Source organism: Salvia hispanica, chromosome 6, assembly GCF_023119035.1.
Source record: "Salvia hispanica cultivar TCC Black 2014 chromosome 6, UniMelb_Shisp_WGS_1.0, whole genome shotgun sequence".
NCBI classification, from domain to species: Eukaryota; Viridiplantae; Streptophyta; class Magnoliopsida; order Lamiales; family Lamiaceae; genus Salvia; species Salvia hispanica.
This window is the reverse complement of record NC_062970.1, coordinates 11904608-11919917: the sequence shown is the minus strand read 5'-3', so window position 1 is coordinate 11919917 and position 15310 is coordinate 11904608. Positions and strand designations below refer to the sequence as shown.

The following is a 15310-nucleotide window of genomic DNA, read 5'->3' as shown; positions in this document are numbered from 1 at the left end:
AATAATAGCTGACCAAGAATGTATCAACGAAATTTTAACGATCAGAAAGTAGTTTGATTGCATTTTAAAATATTTATTCAATTCTTAATTTTAGTCGTGAATTTCAGTTTTGGGGTGCAACTTAACAGGACAATCGCAATTATTTGATTGAGTTAACTTTAAAATGAAAATGTTAAAAAGTTAACCCAAACTGGTCCTTTTAAACAGGAATGAAAACAAGTTAAAAAGTTTTAAACCATCATCCATAAGACGCAGTGAATATATTTTTACTCGAGAGTCGAGACATTGATTCCTATCTACAGTATGCAGTACTCCCTTTTCCCTTTGTTCCATAGTAATAGAGTCATTTTAACATTTTCGTACGTTTCATAGTAATAGAATCATTTCATTTTTTAGTAAAAGTCAACACATTTTTCCATATTTACTTTACTCTCTCTTACTTTTTCTCTCTTCATCTCTCTACCTTTATCATTTTCCACTTTATTCTCCCTTTACTTAATTCACCTAACACAATTTTTCTTAATCTCCGTGCCGAGAAGAAACACCTCTATTACTAGAGAACGGAGGGAGTACTAATTACCCTTTGAATTCTCTAACCTAAATCCGTGCACATGCAAAACAAATAAAAACAAAACAAAGGGAGTTCATCAATCCTGTTACGTAGCTGAGTCAAATTCTAACATAATCTTATCTTATTCTCTTTTTATTTTTTTCCCTCTCTACTTAACTTACTTAAAATAATTATTTTTAAATTGCATGCTGAAAGGAAACATGTGAGACAATCCATGCAAGAATATGCAAGGCATTTCATCAATGGTGCATGATCTGTTCAAGTCTTTACAGCTTGAACAAAATCAATGACTCAACTACTACTACCATTTCCCTCTCCCAAACTAAGGAAGCTTCTTCACTGAACAATAAAGAAAGCAAAGATGGCATTTATCACACAATTCACATGGTAAAGTTACAATCTCTACCACCAATAACGCCATTTCTACTCCATCTTTTCCACTAAACAGAGCAACGCAACAAGCACAAATTACCTCTAGCCATCAATATTTACTTGGAAAACAGACAACTTGATTCAAACTTCGCATCATGCATTTGGTCCAAAGCAAGAACTTAATGTAACTAAAGTAATGGAAATTGGAAATCAACCATGATCATGTACAAGTTCATTTTTCTCCAGTCACCACCATTGATGTACTAGAACTCCTTTTTTCCTTAGAGATGTGAACAAATCTAAGCACTGCCCGTACGTTTTTTCATACTTCGCAGACCTCTCCCCGGGACAGCATTTCTGCCACCGGTTATAATGGCATTCAAGGAACAGTTCATCAATCAAGCAAATCGCTCCGGTTTCAAACAACCTAGGGATCAATTCGAATTCAGTGCCTTCAACATCCATCTTCATCACCACATAATCCCTCTCTGTCACACTATGCTTCAACCAATCAGCAAAATCAAAGCCCTGAATCTGATCGACATTGCCAGAGGATGTAGAGCCACCTGAGGTCTGAACTGGCTGAATCCTGCCCATCCCTCTACCTTTCTCTACCTCTTTGTGGCCCGGGTCCTCATTGATCTCAAAGAACAAAGACTCGTTCCTCACCCACGCTGCATAGGGAAGCAATGTAACCCCTTTCTTAAGCTTGTAATCACCATGGAAAGTCTTGTCTGCCTCAATTGCGTATATCTCGAATGTCTTGTTCTGCTTAGGGTATTGCTTCTTGAACCAGCTTACAATGCTCGAACCATAGCTTCGAGCTCCAACATCAACATACACATACCTTGGCTTGAAACTGATATCAACCATAGAGGCTAAATACTTAATCTTCTGAGCATTCCTCTTAAGTGTAATCCAAGGCTTTTTTGGCTCTTCCTCAATCAACGGCTCTGCTTTCTTGATCAAATCCTTCTTATAGCTCGGAACACTGCATTTCTTCACCGAATCACCAGATTTTTCCTCCACAGACTCTTCTTGTCCACCAAATTTTTGCAGAACAACTTCTCGAATAAATGGCATTTTGTAATTCAATCCATCAATGTCCCTACTCCTAACCAATTTACAAGAATTAAACAAACCGAGTAATGATTCAAAGCTGTAAGTATCATTTGCCAACGTGTGGACGACCAGAAACCCTTCGGGCTTCATCGTCCGTTGAATCTCCGCCGCAAAATTGGCCGAGCTTCGTCGATTTCTCCACCGCGCCTCCGCCACAGAAACACGAAATCAAAAGTGGAACCACTGAACGGCTGCTTCAAACCTTGACCTGGAACCACCAGCGGCTTGAACCCCTTCTTCGAAATGCCAATTGAATCCTCGACCCCCAATTCCCTCAGTGCGAACACATCGGCTCCGGTCGGCGTGTCGACGCATAAGTGTTTTCATATTAGGGCTCAGAAAAGCCTCCGACATCAGATCCTGAAAAATTGAAGAGTAAAACTGCACCGATTTCTGGAAACCGCCCGTCGCCCATAGATCGGGAATCTTCTTCTGCTTAGAAGGCGGGGAGCTCGAAATAACCCCTGATTTCGTCACCTCCCCGACTCCGGAGACGACGTCGATGTTATTAGACGGCAAGGCAAAGAAGCAGAAATCGCCGACGTCGCAGGATTCGCCTCGGATTGTGACCACGTAAGCAAATCGGAGAGCGATCACAAACACGCAGAACAGAAACAGCCGCACCAGAATATTCCTCAGGAAGCTCGGCTTCCCCAAATTCGGCTCCATTAAAAATTACGGAATTAAATTTACGAGACATATACGGAAAAATTCATTAATTGTATTTAAAAAGGTACATAGATAAAAAAAAATTACATTTAAAAAGGTACATAATAAAGAAAAAAACTATCGCCGTGCAGTCCTCCGTGCCCACAACTCTTCAATTATATCCTTTTGGAGTTGAATATGAGCATCCACTTGGCGCATGTCGGCAAATTCCTTGAGGCGGTCGGCTTCATCGAGAGGTACCCCACATCGTACGTTAGGGGTGGTCGTTCCGTGGCTTGGACCGGTTCGTGTAGGCCTCCATAGCCTCGTTCATCCGTCGTTCGTACTCCTCGGCATCCCCACCACTACTACCACCCGCGTTACTCATCGCTCGATGATGCTCTTGTACGAAAGTTAGAGAGAGAGAAAACTCGTTAAAACAAGCAGTGCAAATGAAAATGAAACTAAAATCGCGTTTATATAGGTTTTAAAAAAAAAAAATTAAAAATCGTCGTTGGCCGATCGATCTGGCCGATCGGGCCGCCACAATGGCGGCCAGCGCATCGGCCAGCCACACGCGATCGGCTAGCCTTGGCCGGTTTTTTCGCCGAAGTTCGGCTGGCTTGCTCCAATGGTTCGGCTAGCCACGTCAATCGGCTAGCCGGTCGCTAGCCTATCATTGGAGATGCTCTTAATGCGAATGGAGGGAATATGACAAAATCTTAAAATAAAGATAATATAAAAACAAAAATAAAAATAAAGATAAAAAATATTCCCAATTTATGATAAACAAAAATCATACTTTTCGCTTAGTGAAGACGATCATATTCTTAAGTGGCACAGAATTTTTGGAATTATTGTTAAGTAAAATAAAATAAAATAAAAATAGCTAATTATTTTAATGAGGAGAGAAGTTATTTTTAAAATTGGAAAATGGTCATTTTAAATGGAACGGAGATAATACTATATAAACTATAATCATTTAGCCTCGTAATACATTCTTAAGTGAAGACGATCATACTCTTAAGTGGCACAGAATTTTTGAAATTATTGTTAAGTAAAATAAAATAAAAAAAAAAAAAATAGCTAAATATTTTAATGAGAAAAGAGGAGGTTATTTTTAAAATTGAAAAATAATATTTTAAATGGAACGAAGATAATACTATATAAATTATAAAGTGCTAATAATCATTTAGCCTCGTAATACATTTAAGAGAATTTGTATTTCATTAAATGTGGACTTACCTGTATTTCATGAATTTATTAAGCTAGCTATGATGTCATTTGTTGTAATTGTGGTGAGATTTATTTTAAATATGAATGAATGATTGAGTCGATATGTAAATCGAGTTTTGGGAAGTATACTTAGAGCATCCGCAGCGGTAACAGACGTCGTTTTTGTCGCTGGCAAAGACGTTGTTGCTCACTAATGTACGTTGTTCGTTCTTGCCAGCGGTAGGGCGGTGCTCTTAAATAAGAGCATGTACGTGCCGCTGAGCAGGCTTATGTGGCAGACTGCAATTGGTCAACGTCATAGATTTTATTTTTTTCTTTTTTTTAAAAAAAAAATCAAAATTAATTAAAAAACTCATTTTTGAATAAAAAAATATTTTTCCACTTCTCAATAAATTATACTCCCTCCGTCCGCGAATAGCAGTCCCCTTTTCCATTTTAATTCGTCCGTGAATAGGAGTCCCAGTTCACTTTTACCATAAACGGTAATAGGACCCACCTCCACCTAACTCATTCCACTCACATTTCATTTAAAACTAATATATACAAGTGAGAACCTTATTCCACTAATTTTTTTCCACCCACTTTTTTTAACATTTCTTAAAACCCGTGCCGCCAAGGAATGAGACTCCTAATGGCGGACGGAGGGAGTATCCGTTTTCTACACACTTTTAATCTATTTTTCAATTTCCCAATGATACGGGGTCTCCGAAGAACATTGGGGATAGAGGACAAGTCTTCTACAGGGGTATTTTTTAGTCTTTAATTATGTAATTTTTAATTTGTAGGATTTTAATTATATAATTTTTAATTTGTAGGATTTTAATTATGTATTTTTTTATTTTAGGATTTTAATTATGTAATTTTTATTTTTTAGGATTTAATTATATAATTTTTATATTTTAATGTATTTTTACATTGTAAAAATGTTTTTAGTAATTGAAGTATTTAAATTGAATAATAGAATGGTGAGATCCTTGAGCTTGTCCTTACGGAGAGCATGAATATGGGTGTTGTGCTCTTACTTAAGGACAAGAAGTAAAAGTGGGTCCGGGCCCACTTTCTGTACTCTTATTTAAGAGCACGGATGAGGATGCTCTTAAATACTACTCCCTCAGTCCCGGCTAAGATGACACATTGCTTAGCCGGCACGGGGATTTAGGAGTTATTGGTTAAAGTGTTTAATTTGAGAGAGAGAAGGTGGGTGTAAGTATTAAAGTAGAGAGACAAAGAAAGATGTATATTTTAATAGGAGTGAGAAAAAAAGTGGTTGAGTGTATTAATTGGAGAGAAAAAGTTACCAAAAAAGGAAATGTATCATCTTAGTTGGGACAAACTAAAAAGAAAAACGTGTCATCTTAAGCGGGACAGAGAGAGTAGTACTACTAATCAACTTTGCATAATCGTTTATGGATAGAATTCTTAATACATATCAAACCTTGGCTTGCTCTTAACGGGGTAACAATGTGATAAGTCCGCAATGGATTGTTTAAAAGATAAGAGCATCCTCATCCGTGCTCTTAGCTAAGAGCACGGAAGTGGGCACGGATCCACTTTTACTCCTTGTCCTTAGTTAAGAGCACAACACCAACATTCGTGCTCTTATCTAAGGACAAGCTCAAGGGTCCCACCATTCTATTATTCAATTTAAATAAAAACATTTCCACAATATTAAAATGCATTAAAATACCCGGAATACTATTACAAATTACAAAATAATTAAAAATTACATAATTAAAATCCTAAAAATTAAAAATTACATAATTAAAATCCTAAAAATTAAAAATTACATAATTCAAATCCAAAAAATTAAAAAGACCCACTACTCGTTGCCGAATTTCGCCAAAATGTGATTGATTAGATCTTTTTGTAGCTCAGTGTGGGCTCTTGTATCGCGCATTGTGTGTCTTCTTTCGATCCTCTCGTTCACCGTCGTATGCACACCTCGGCGTGGGGGAGACCTCGCGGTTGATCTTCCGGCTTCATCCTCGTCATAAAAGTTAGCCGCCATCGGTCCTTCGTCAGCTATAATCATGTTGTGCAAGATAATACACGTGTACATGATGTCGGCGATATTCTTAACGTACCAAAGCCGAGAAGGGGACTTCACAATGTTGAATTGGCCTTGAAGGACCCCAAAAGCTCTTTCGACGTCTTTCCGAGCAGACTCTTGACGCTGCGCAAAAAGAATCCGTCTCGGCTCTTGTGGATTGCTGAACGACTTCACGAAAGTCGACCACCTTGGGTAGATACCATCGGCGAGATAGTAACCCATGTGGTATGCATTTCCGTTGACGGTGAAGTCGATCGCCGGTGCTACACCATTCAAAACATCATCGAAGAGTGGTGAAAAATAGAGCACGTTCAATTCGTTGTTGGATCCGGCAACACCGAAATATGCATGTCAAATCCATAGGCGGTAGTCGGCGACCGCTTCAAGGATAAGCGTTGGGCCACCGCCTTTCTGGCCGCTTAAGTATTGCCCCCTCCAAGCAGTCGGGCAATTCATCCACTTCCAATGCATGCAGTCAATGCTGCCTAGCATACCGGGAAAATCGTGGACTGTTTCGTGAAGATGAAGCAACCATTGACAATCGTCGGTGGTGGGTGCCCGGAGGAATTCCTCGCCGAAAACAGAACGAACGCTGTCGCAAAAATTCTTGAGACATAGGATTCGAGTTGACTCACCGACATGCAAATACTCGTCGAAGAGGTCGGATGGCACAAGTACACTTTTGCAACGCCGAGAGACTTTGCCGACCGGTTGCGTCTGCACCTGATTGAAAGTATTCAACACGGGTGGACAATGTGTTGACAATACGCATAAACAACCATTTTGACATGCGAAAACGGGGCCGAAAGTAATCTTCTGGATACCGCGGCTGGTCGGAAAAATAGTCGGCTACGAGCCTTTCTTGGGCTCCCTCCCGATCACACGATTGATGTAGCGACGTTTTGATCTAGTTGGTTGAGGAGGAGGGGCGGGGGTATTGGCGGCGACATAGGCTTCATATGCGGCACGATATTGTTCATAATATTCTTGTTCTTTGCGCTCCGCTTCCGCAATGAGATCGGTGAAATCCATTTTTGAATTTTTTAGAGAGGGTTTGAGTGAGAGAGGAAGATGTAGATAATTTAGTATGAAAAAGTATGAATGGGAGATAATTTGATGTGAAAAGTGGATGATAAATGTGTGTATTTATAGATGATTTTGGAATAAAAAAAAATCACAAAAATCCAAAAAAAAGTTCCATAAACGGCTCTATTTTTTGGGAATCCAAAAATATATTTTTTTTAATTTTTGGTATTATTTTGAATTATTTCGGAATTTAAAAAAGAAAAAAGAAAATTTAATTTTTCCAACGGCTAAGCCGTTGGCCAATCAAATCGTGCCACGTAGGGCTGCTCAGCGGCACGCACGTGCTCTTAGCTAAGAGCAGCGCCGTGCCGCTGGCACGGATGGACAGCTCGCTGCGGCGGACGAGCTCGTCCTTGCCCCTGGCACGGACGGACGGACGGCGGATTTTATACCGCTGCGGATGCTCTAAGAATAATGTGATAGCTTTTTGGGAATAATCTGATTAATTAGCTTTTAAATTGTACTTCCATCCAAAAAAAAAATAGAACACAATTACCATTTTCGGTCGTCCACAAAAAGTAGAGCACATTCATTTATGGAAAGTTTTCAATAAATAATAACCTTACATATCATTCAACTAACACTACTTTTCACTTACTTTTTCACATTCTCTCTTACTTTTTACCCTTCTCTCTTACTTTACCAATTCTATATTAAAACTCATGTCATGCACAAATTGTTATATTTTTTATGGATGGAGGGAGTATTTATCTCATATATATATATATCTAGCTCATTTGTAATTCTATATAATCTTGTAATTATATATAGAATGATCAATTATACAGAACATTATATGATTTCTTTTCCCTAAACATGTATTCAATCATTCAAAGATGGTATCATAGTAGTTTTCGATCACAATATACAATATTCAAACCATGAGTTCACAATGATTAGTCACAAGCTCGACACTTTCTGGAGAGAAGCTTCTAAATATACAAACCACAAGTTCAAACCAGATGATATGATCATCGTCGGTTGATTGATGAATAACACGAATTTTGTGAAGAACACGGTGGAAGTCTTGATAAGATGGATGAATGACGCCATAAATGGAATAGATGGACAGTTTGATAAGTCGTTAATGGAATGATTTAGAGCATCCACTATAGGGGAGCCGCGGCCGGGCCACGGGAGAGCCGCGAGTGACTGGGGTGGGCAGCCGCGGTGGGAGGGGGGGGGGAGTGGACACGGGAGCGCCACGATCGTGGCCTGGCCGCTGCGCTTGGGCGCGAGCCGCGGCCCGCATTGGCCACGAGCCGCGGCTCCCCCTATTTCCGATTTTTTTTTAAATTTTCGAATTTTTTTTTATATATACCTAAAATTCATATCTTATTTTTACTCTACTCTCACACACAATTTACCCTATTCCCTTCAATTTGAATTTTTGTGAAATGCAAGGCGGAGACGATCCCGGTTATGGAGATTCGGGACAAGGGAGCTTTCCACCCCCCAACGCTGGAGATCGAGTCCCACCCCTCCTCCATCCCAGATGTGGAGTCCGCCATCGCCGGCGGTGTGGCAAAAAACACCCCAAAACCGGGGTCAGTCCCCGGCTTATCAGCAGAGATACGCGGGTCGTACCCAACCGAGGACGGGCGACTACGGACCCAACATAGACGCGATAAACTTCTCGTCCCAATTCCAATCCTCCCCATTCCAGAGCAGTCAATCTCCTTTTGACGAATCTGATAGATTCACATGGGAACAATTGATGGGGTCGCTTGATACCCCTACGACGATGCCCGGTCGTGTAGAGACGGGGAGAGGAGGCGGTAGAAGAAGCGGCGGTGGCGGGCGAGGCGGAGGATCCGCGCGAGGTGGCGGCAACGGCGACGGCGGGCAGCAAGGCGGCCGCGGTGGTCGCGGACAAGGCGATGGCGGCGGTGGTCACGGAGATGGCGATGGCGGTTGTGGTCGACGAGGGTTTCTGTACACAGACGCCGAGTCCATTGCTATTGCTAGGGCATGGGACGCGGTGACGACAGATGCCATAGTTGGCACGGATCAGACCGACTTATGCTTCTGGCGGAAAGTCTTGGTGGTGTACAATGAATTCAAACCGCCGGGGAGCGTCGACCGTACACCCGATCAGATTCGGAAGAAGTTCGGCAGGATCACTACAGCTCTTTGGAAGTTCATTGGTATCTACGAGAACCAAATGCGAACTGCTCAGAGTGGCCGCAGCGAAGCCGACATAAAATCTCTGTCGATGCAGTTGTTCAATGTGCAAGTAGGCAAGAAGTTTACCTACTGGGCAGAATTCCTCGTTCTGCGGGACTCCCCAAAATTTAGAGCCATCTGCGAGAACGCGTCTGATTCTGGGCCAAGCCGTACAAGACGGGGCAGGGGCGGCAACTGCAGCAGTAGTAGCGGCGGTTCAAGGACCTTCGACCTCAACGACGAGGTCATGGAGGAGCCCCCCCCCCGTCACTATCCCGGCGTCCACGGCCCCTGGGTCAACAGTCCGCAATCCGAGCCGCTAGATCCACCTCCGCCGCTGCCTCCCAACACTCTGCTGCGGGCCCGTCTGCACCCGCCCCCGGATCGGCCCGAGCGGCGTTGCAAAACACCCTAGCGGTGCAGATGATAAAGGAACTCAAGGACACTCTGGCCTTGTATGAGAAGTCGACCGACCCGACTACCAAGATGATGTACTACGACCTTATAGTGAGGCTGAGGTCGTTGTTGGGGTGGGAGGACATGGCGGCGGCGGCGACGGGACCTCAGAGCGGTGGCGGTGGTGGTGACGGTGATGGCGTTGGCGGTGACGATGCAACGGGTGAAGATGAAGTGGCGGATTCTGATGATGAGACCGAGTAGTCGGCGATGGCGGTGTTTTTTTATGTTTTTGTTTGCGTGTTCTAAAACAATTTTCGTTGTATAATTTTACCCCGTTCTATAATACAACGAAGATTTGGTTTTCGATTTAGTTTTCATTAAATTATGCATTTCATTTAATTATTGTAGTCTAACAATTTTTATTATAATATAATTAAAATATAAACAAAATGGAAAAAATAAATTTTTTGGTGGCTTGGTCATGTCCACTATAGTGGGAAACATGGGCATTGGTGGCCCGGCCAACTATAGTGGACACTCTAAGGCCACAAACAAATGTGAAATTCCTTTAATAAATTAAAAATTGTGCTTGAAACACAGGCAGCTGCATGTTTTCATTTCTTCCATTTTCTTTTTCTCTTTCCCTTTTCTTTTCTCCTTTTATTGTTGTTTCTTTCCATTTGATTTAACTAATTTTATGAGCTAACTTTATCAAATTGTATTTCAGAAATAATATTTTAGAATGATAATCAGTAGCTACCTTTATAGGAACAGAACATAACAGAAATTTAAAAACGTACAGAAAAGACGGAGAAAAACTAAATGAAAACATACTTTGACTGCTGCTGCATTTCAAGCACAATTTTGTGCGTTTTAACCACAGCATTTCCAGATGTGCTCTTTAACACAACAGAGGATCCTATTCCAGCAAATTTAACACTTAGTTTCTTTCAGAAATACTGAAAATTGATGTGACAAGATCATTTGTTCTTGGTAGAAGAAATCATAAATTAAGTCCACGTGCAAATAAAAAAAAATCACAACATCCTTCCAATTCCGACCAGAAATATAGGTATTGTTCAAATAGGGTCAAACTCGCAAATTGCTAAAAGATGATTTTCCAACTTTTTCGCCACATAATTTATTTTCCAGTTTAATTCAACTACAAACTCATACTCCTACAAAATTCAACACAAATCTCAACCTCCATCCCATAATTGCACATTCAATACAGAAATCAACACAACAGAGAAATCCAATTGACTACAACAAGGCAATAAATTGAAAAATTCATTCTTTACATGGAACTCCATTACCGGATGTTTGGCAAAATCGCGCTCTGCTGAGAGATCTCAAGCGTTATCAGCAGGAAGTGGGGTTTCGATGTTCGAAGGCATCAAGATGTTGAAGCCATCTGCTGCGGTGGATATGAGCATTCCTGGTATCTGGGGATGCCAATGAAGTTCTTTCAAGTCCTTCTGACCCTGCAGGTTTAGGTAAACAAACACTATGAGGCCATGTTGTTACATATCCGTGAATATATTTTTATCGATAAAGGAGTGGCATTGATCACCTGGTGAACAAATAGAAGCTGTGGTGGCAAGTCATTAGGGGCATTTACTTGTTCTTTCGTCTTGGCTCTGAACTCAGCCTCCTCTTCTTCATCTCTCTCGAGGGAAAGGTCCCATATTCTGAGAATAGATACGACAATTCATGAAATTCAAGTTTTATGGGAATTGAACTGTAGCTAGAGGTTTCTTACGTTAACTGATTGTCTGCTGAAGACACAGCCAAGGTGGAGGCCTCGTGCGGACTCCATTCAATGGATGTAATAGGATGCTTATGGTACTCAAAATGTGCAACTACAGAGTCCCCTTCCTGTGCAGCGGAAAAAGGAAGTTACAAAACACATACACACGCACATCAGCACATGAGAGAGGTTAATACTATTCAATACCTTGAGTAATCTAAGATCTCGGATGGAAAACGTCCCATCATCACTACCTGATGCTAGCATACAGCTCGCCAGGCTAGTCAAGAAAGAAGCAACGAAAAATGAAATACACAGAGAACCATATTAGACCAATGCAACTTGACAAACAAAGTAATAATCACCTGTTCCACGTGATAACATTCACATCAGCTTTGTGTGCTTTGATAGAAATTGCAGGAGACTTTCCAGCACGAGTGTCCCAAATTGCAACAGTTCCATCGACCGAGCATGAGGCAAAGACATATGGTTCTGTGGGACTCCACTGCATACAGAGAAATAAACCCTCACTACCGATGAATGCAAGTTTTAAATCATTTCTAGGGTGATGAAAAATCAGAAATGTGATGTAAACCTGTAAATCTTCGACACTGGCAGTGTGACCGACAAAGGGAGTAGAGTCGACATTCCATGTTGACTCTGATGCTGGTTCCCAAAGATGAATATTGTTCTTGCAGTCCCCTGTGGGAGTGGAGACAGCAGGGAAGTTGTAAAACAAACTGTGCGGAGTCTAGCCATATCCAAAAGTCATCTCATAATACCTGACACAAGCCTTCCGGGAACAACAGGACTCCAGTCAATGGCATATCCTTCATCCTTGTGTCCAGCAAACTTAACTAGAGGAACTTGATTGAACACATTCGATCCTCCATTATTAGTTGCAGTGTCGGCTTCTCCCAGAGCATGTAAATGAGAGCTGAAGTCCCACACCTGCAAGGCATCCATCAAGTTATGTTGTACACACGAGAGCCAAGGCCCGATGTCCTTAAACTAATTGTAGATATTATTAGACAATTTCAAGTAATACTAAAAGTATACCTGAACGAGGCCAGTGTCTGCCCATGAAGCACATATATGAGGATGTTGTGCCATAGCACGAATCCGGTTTACACCCCCTTCATGACTAACCTTACTCACCTGTAGAGACACAAAATGACTCAGAAGGGTGAATACACGTCGAACTAAAAACTACCATTAATTACAGAATTACATAATTATACCTGCAAAACTGGGGTCTTGGTTCCACCACCTTCCTCTTCATCATCCTCATCACTATCACTACTATCACTCTCCATGTCCGTATCTTCATTATTTGATTTAGTAGGCACTAAGTCACGCCTCTTCCCAGAAATGTTTAAAATCTTAAATATCCCAATGTAGTTCCAGGAGGACTTCTCTGCCTACCATAATGGGAAACGTAGACCTGATTAATGTAATAAATCAATCGGAAAAACCAAAGACCTTGTATACAAAAAAAGAAGAATCTCTGTAACTTTCAAACGTCCAATATTTTCCCATCAACAGTCATCAAGAAAATATTGACAAAGTATTAAGCCTGCATCATTAACGTTTTTTGGCATATTGTATATATTGCATGATCAGCATCTATGTATATCAAAATCCAGATCCAGAGAGATTCTATTTCATATCCTTAATTAAGTATGGAATCATCATAAACAGGCAGAGACTCGAGAATCACCTGTGTTCCAGCGATAGAATAGATGGTGTGTGGAAACTCAGTGCGCACCAGGCCCAAAGAATCGCGCAGAATATCAAAACTGGCCCAAATCACACCAAAAAAACGATCAGCTCTTGATTATGAAAAGGAAACAACAATGAAAAAGGATGCTGAGACCTCATCAGGGCATGCTATTATGGCTCAATAATTCACGTTTTAACAACTCTAGTAGATAAAGTATTCAATTCATCACCCAGTATGCTTTTCTAATAGATGAATGTACAAATTTCAATCAGTCACTCGATCAACTGCATCCCCTAATCATAAGTGCTCATCATCCCTCTATCAAAATTGCAAATTTGTAACTGTGAATAACAGAAAAAATAGATAAATTCCTAATCCCCACCTCTCTCATACACAACAGAGAGATCCACTGAAAAGAGAAGGAATGAAGGTGAATAAGAAAGGGGTAAATGAATATATTACCTCAAACAAGGCCATCCAATGTGAAAACCGTGATAAGAATTGTAAGCAGACAGGTCGCACTGAAGCTCCTCCCCTTCCTCCAAAGCGTCTACGCCCGGTTGCCACACTTTCGCCGGAACCAGTGGCCCCGAATTTGATGATGATCCTTCATCTTTCTTCGACCCCTTTTACGATAACTTAATGAATTGACAATTAAAGTATTTAATCAGAAATGGATAAATTTGTTTTTTTTTTTACCTTTTGTTTGCGTTTCGCCTTTTTGGGATTCTTCAAGCTCCGAACCATTTTTGAATTTGGAGGATTCAGAGGAGAATGCAGAAGGGTTTTGCAATTAGGGTTTAACGCATTGAAAGAAATCCTTCAATATAGTTGGGCCTGATGCGAAATTACAGAGTTGGGCTAATACATACTCACTTCTATTGCATATTGAAGGAGTTTATAATAGTAACAATTTAATATGCAACAACATAGTACTCCCTCCATTCCTCCATCCATTATAAGTAAGAGCATCTCCAATAGCGGGTAGCCCACTGGCTAGCCAATTCGCATCGCTAGCCAATCGGCTAGCTGAACCATTAGAATCGGCCAGCGTAATTTCAGCGAGAGAATAGGCGAGCGCACGCCGATTTGCAAGCGCTGGCCGCCATTGTGGCGTGTCGATCGGCGAGCAATCGGCCAACGCTATTTTTAAAAAAAAAAATTTAAATTTTTTTAAAAACTATATATACGCGATTTTAGTTTCATTTTCATTTGCACCACTTGTTTTAACGAGTTTTTTCTCTCTCTAAATTTACTGTACAAGAGCAACATCGAGCGATGAGTAACGCGGGTGGTAGTAGTGGTGGGGATGCTGAGGAGTACGAACGGCGGATGAACGAGGCTATGGAGGCCTACACGAACCGCGAGATAGAGCGGTATATGCGAAGGGTCGAACAGCAGGCGGTACCTCGCCCTCCACCCGTTGTCCACCGCCGAGCGGTGATTGATCGGGATCACGTAGCTGCACATCAGCGGCTATATGACGACTACTTCGCTCCGGACCCGCGGTTTCCCGCAAACATGTTCGGGTGGCGTTTTAGAATGCGCATGGAGTTGTTTATGCGTATCGTTGACGCTTTGGACCGTCGATATCTGTATTTCCGCTTCAGGCACGATGCGGCTGGCAGACCCGGCCACACCCCTATTCAAAAGTGCACGGCGGCAATCACGCAGTTGGCCTACGGAGGCGCGGCGGACATGTGGGATGAGTACCTCCACATCGGTGAGTCGACAGCCCTGGAATGTCTGATGTATTTCTGTCAGGACGTGATTGAAATATTCCGTGATCGGTACCTTCGAAGCCCTACCCCCAAGATTGTCAGGATCTAATGCAGATGCACGGGGAGGAGCATGGGTTCCCCGGGATGTTAGGCAGCATAGATTGTATGCATTGGGAGTGGAAGAACTGTCCGACTGCCTAGAAGGGGGCCTACACGACCGGCTACAAGGGAAAGAATCCCACGATGATCCTCGAGGTCGTAGCTGATTACCGGCTGTGGATCTGACATGCGTATTTTGGGTAGCCGGGTCGAATAACAACCTCTACGTCCTCAACTCGTCGCCCCTCTTCAACGAGCAGTGTCATGGCATCGGTCCGGCCGTCTCATTTGTGACCAACGACAACTGGCATGATATGGGCTACTACTTGGCGGATGTGATATACCCTAGGTGGCCCGTCTTTGTGAA

The 15310-nt window shown here is 41.8% G+C and overlaps 1 protein-coding gene and 1 pseudogene across 1 annotated transcript; both read right to left on the bottom strand.

The window, feature by feature from the left end:
* Positions 1–1183: 1183 nt before the first annotated feature.
* LOC125192150 lies at positions 1184–2734 on the bottom strand (annotated as a pseudogene).
* Positions 2735–10752: 8018 nt separating this feature from the next.
* Positions 10753–13982, bottom strand: LOC125192333 (protein HEAT STRESS TOLERANT DWD 1-like). Its single transcript, XM_048089875.1, has 12 exons — positions 13823–13982; positions 13586–13749; positions 13121–13199; positions 12642–12821; positions 12460–12558; positions 12183–12351; positions 11996–12102; positions 11766–11905; positions 11608–11680; positions 11413–11528; positions 11224–11341; positions 10753–11134 (listed from the first exon to the last, which is right to left on the bottom strand). Exons 1-12 carry the CDS (start codon positions 13868–13870, stop codon positions 11003–11005), a joined length of 1425 nt encoding a protein of 474 aa, XP_047945832.1. The 5' UTR covers positions 13871–13982; the 3' UTR covers positions 10753–11002.
* Between the last annotated feature and the right edge of the window lie 1328 nt (positions 13983–15310).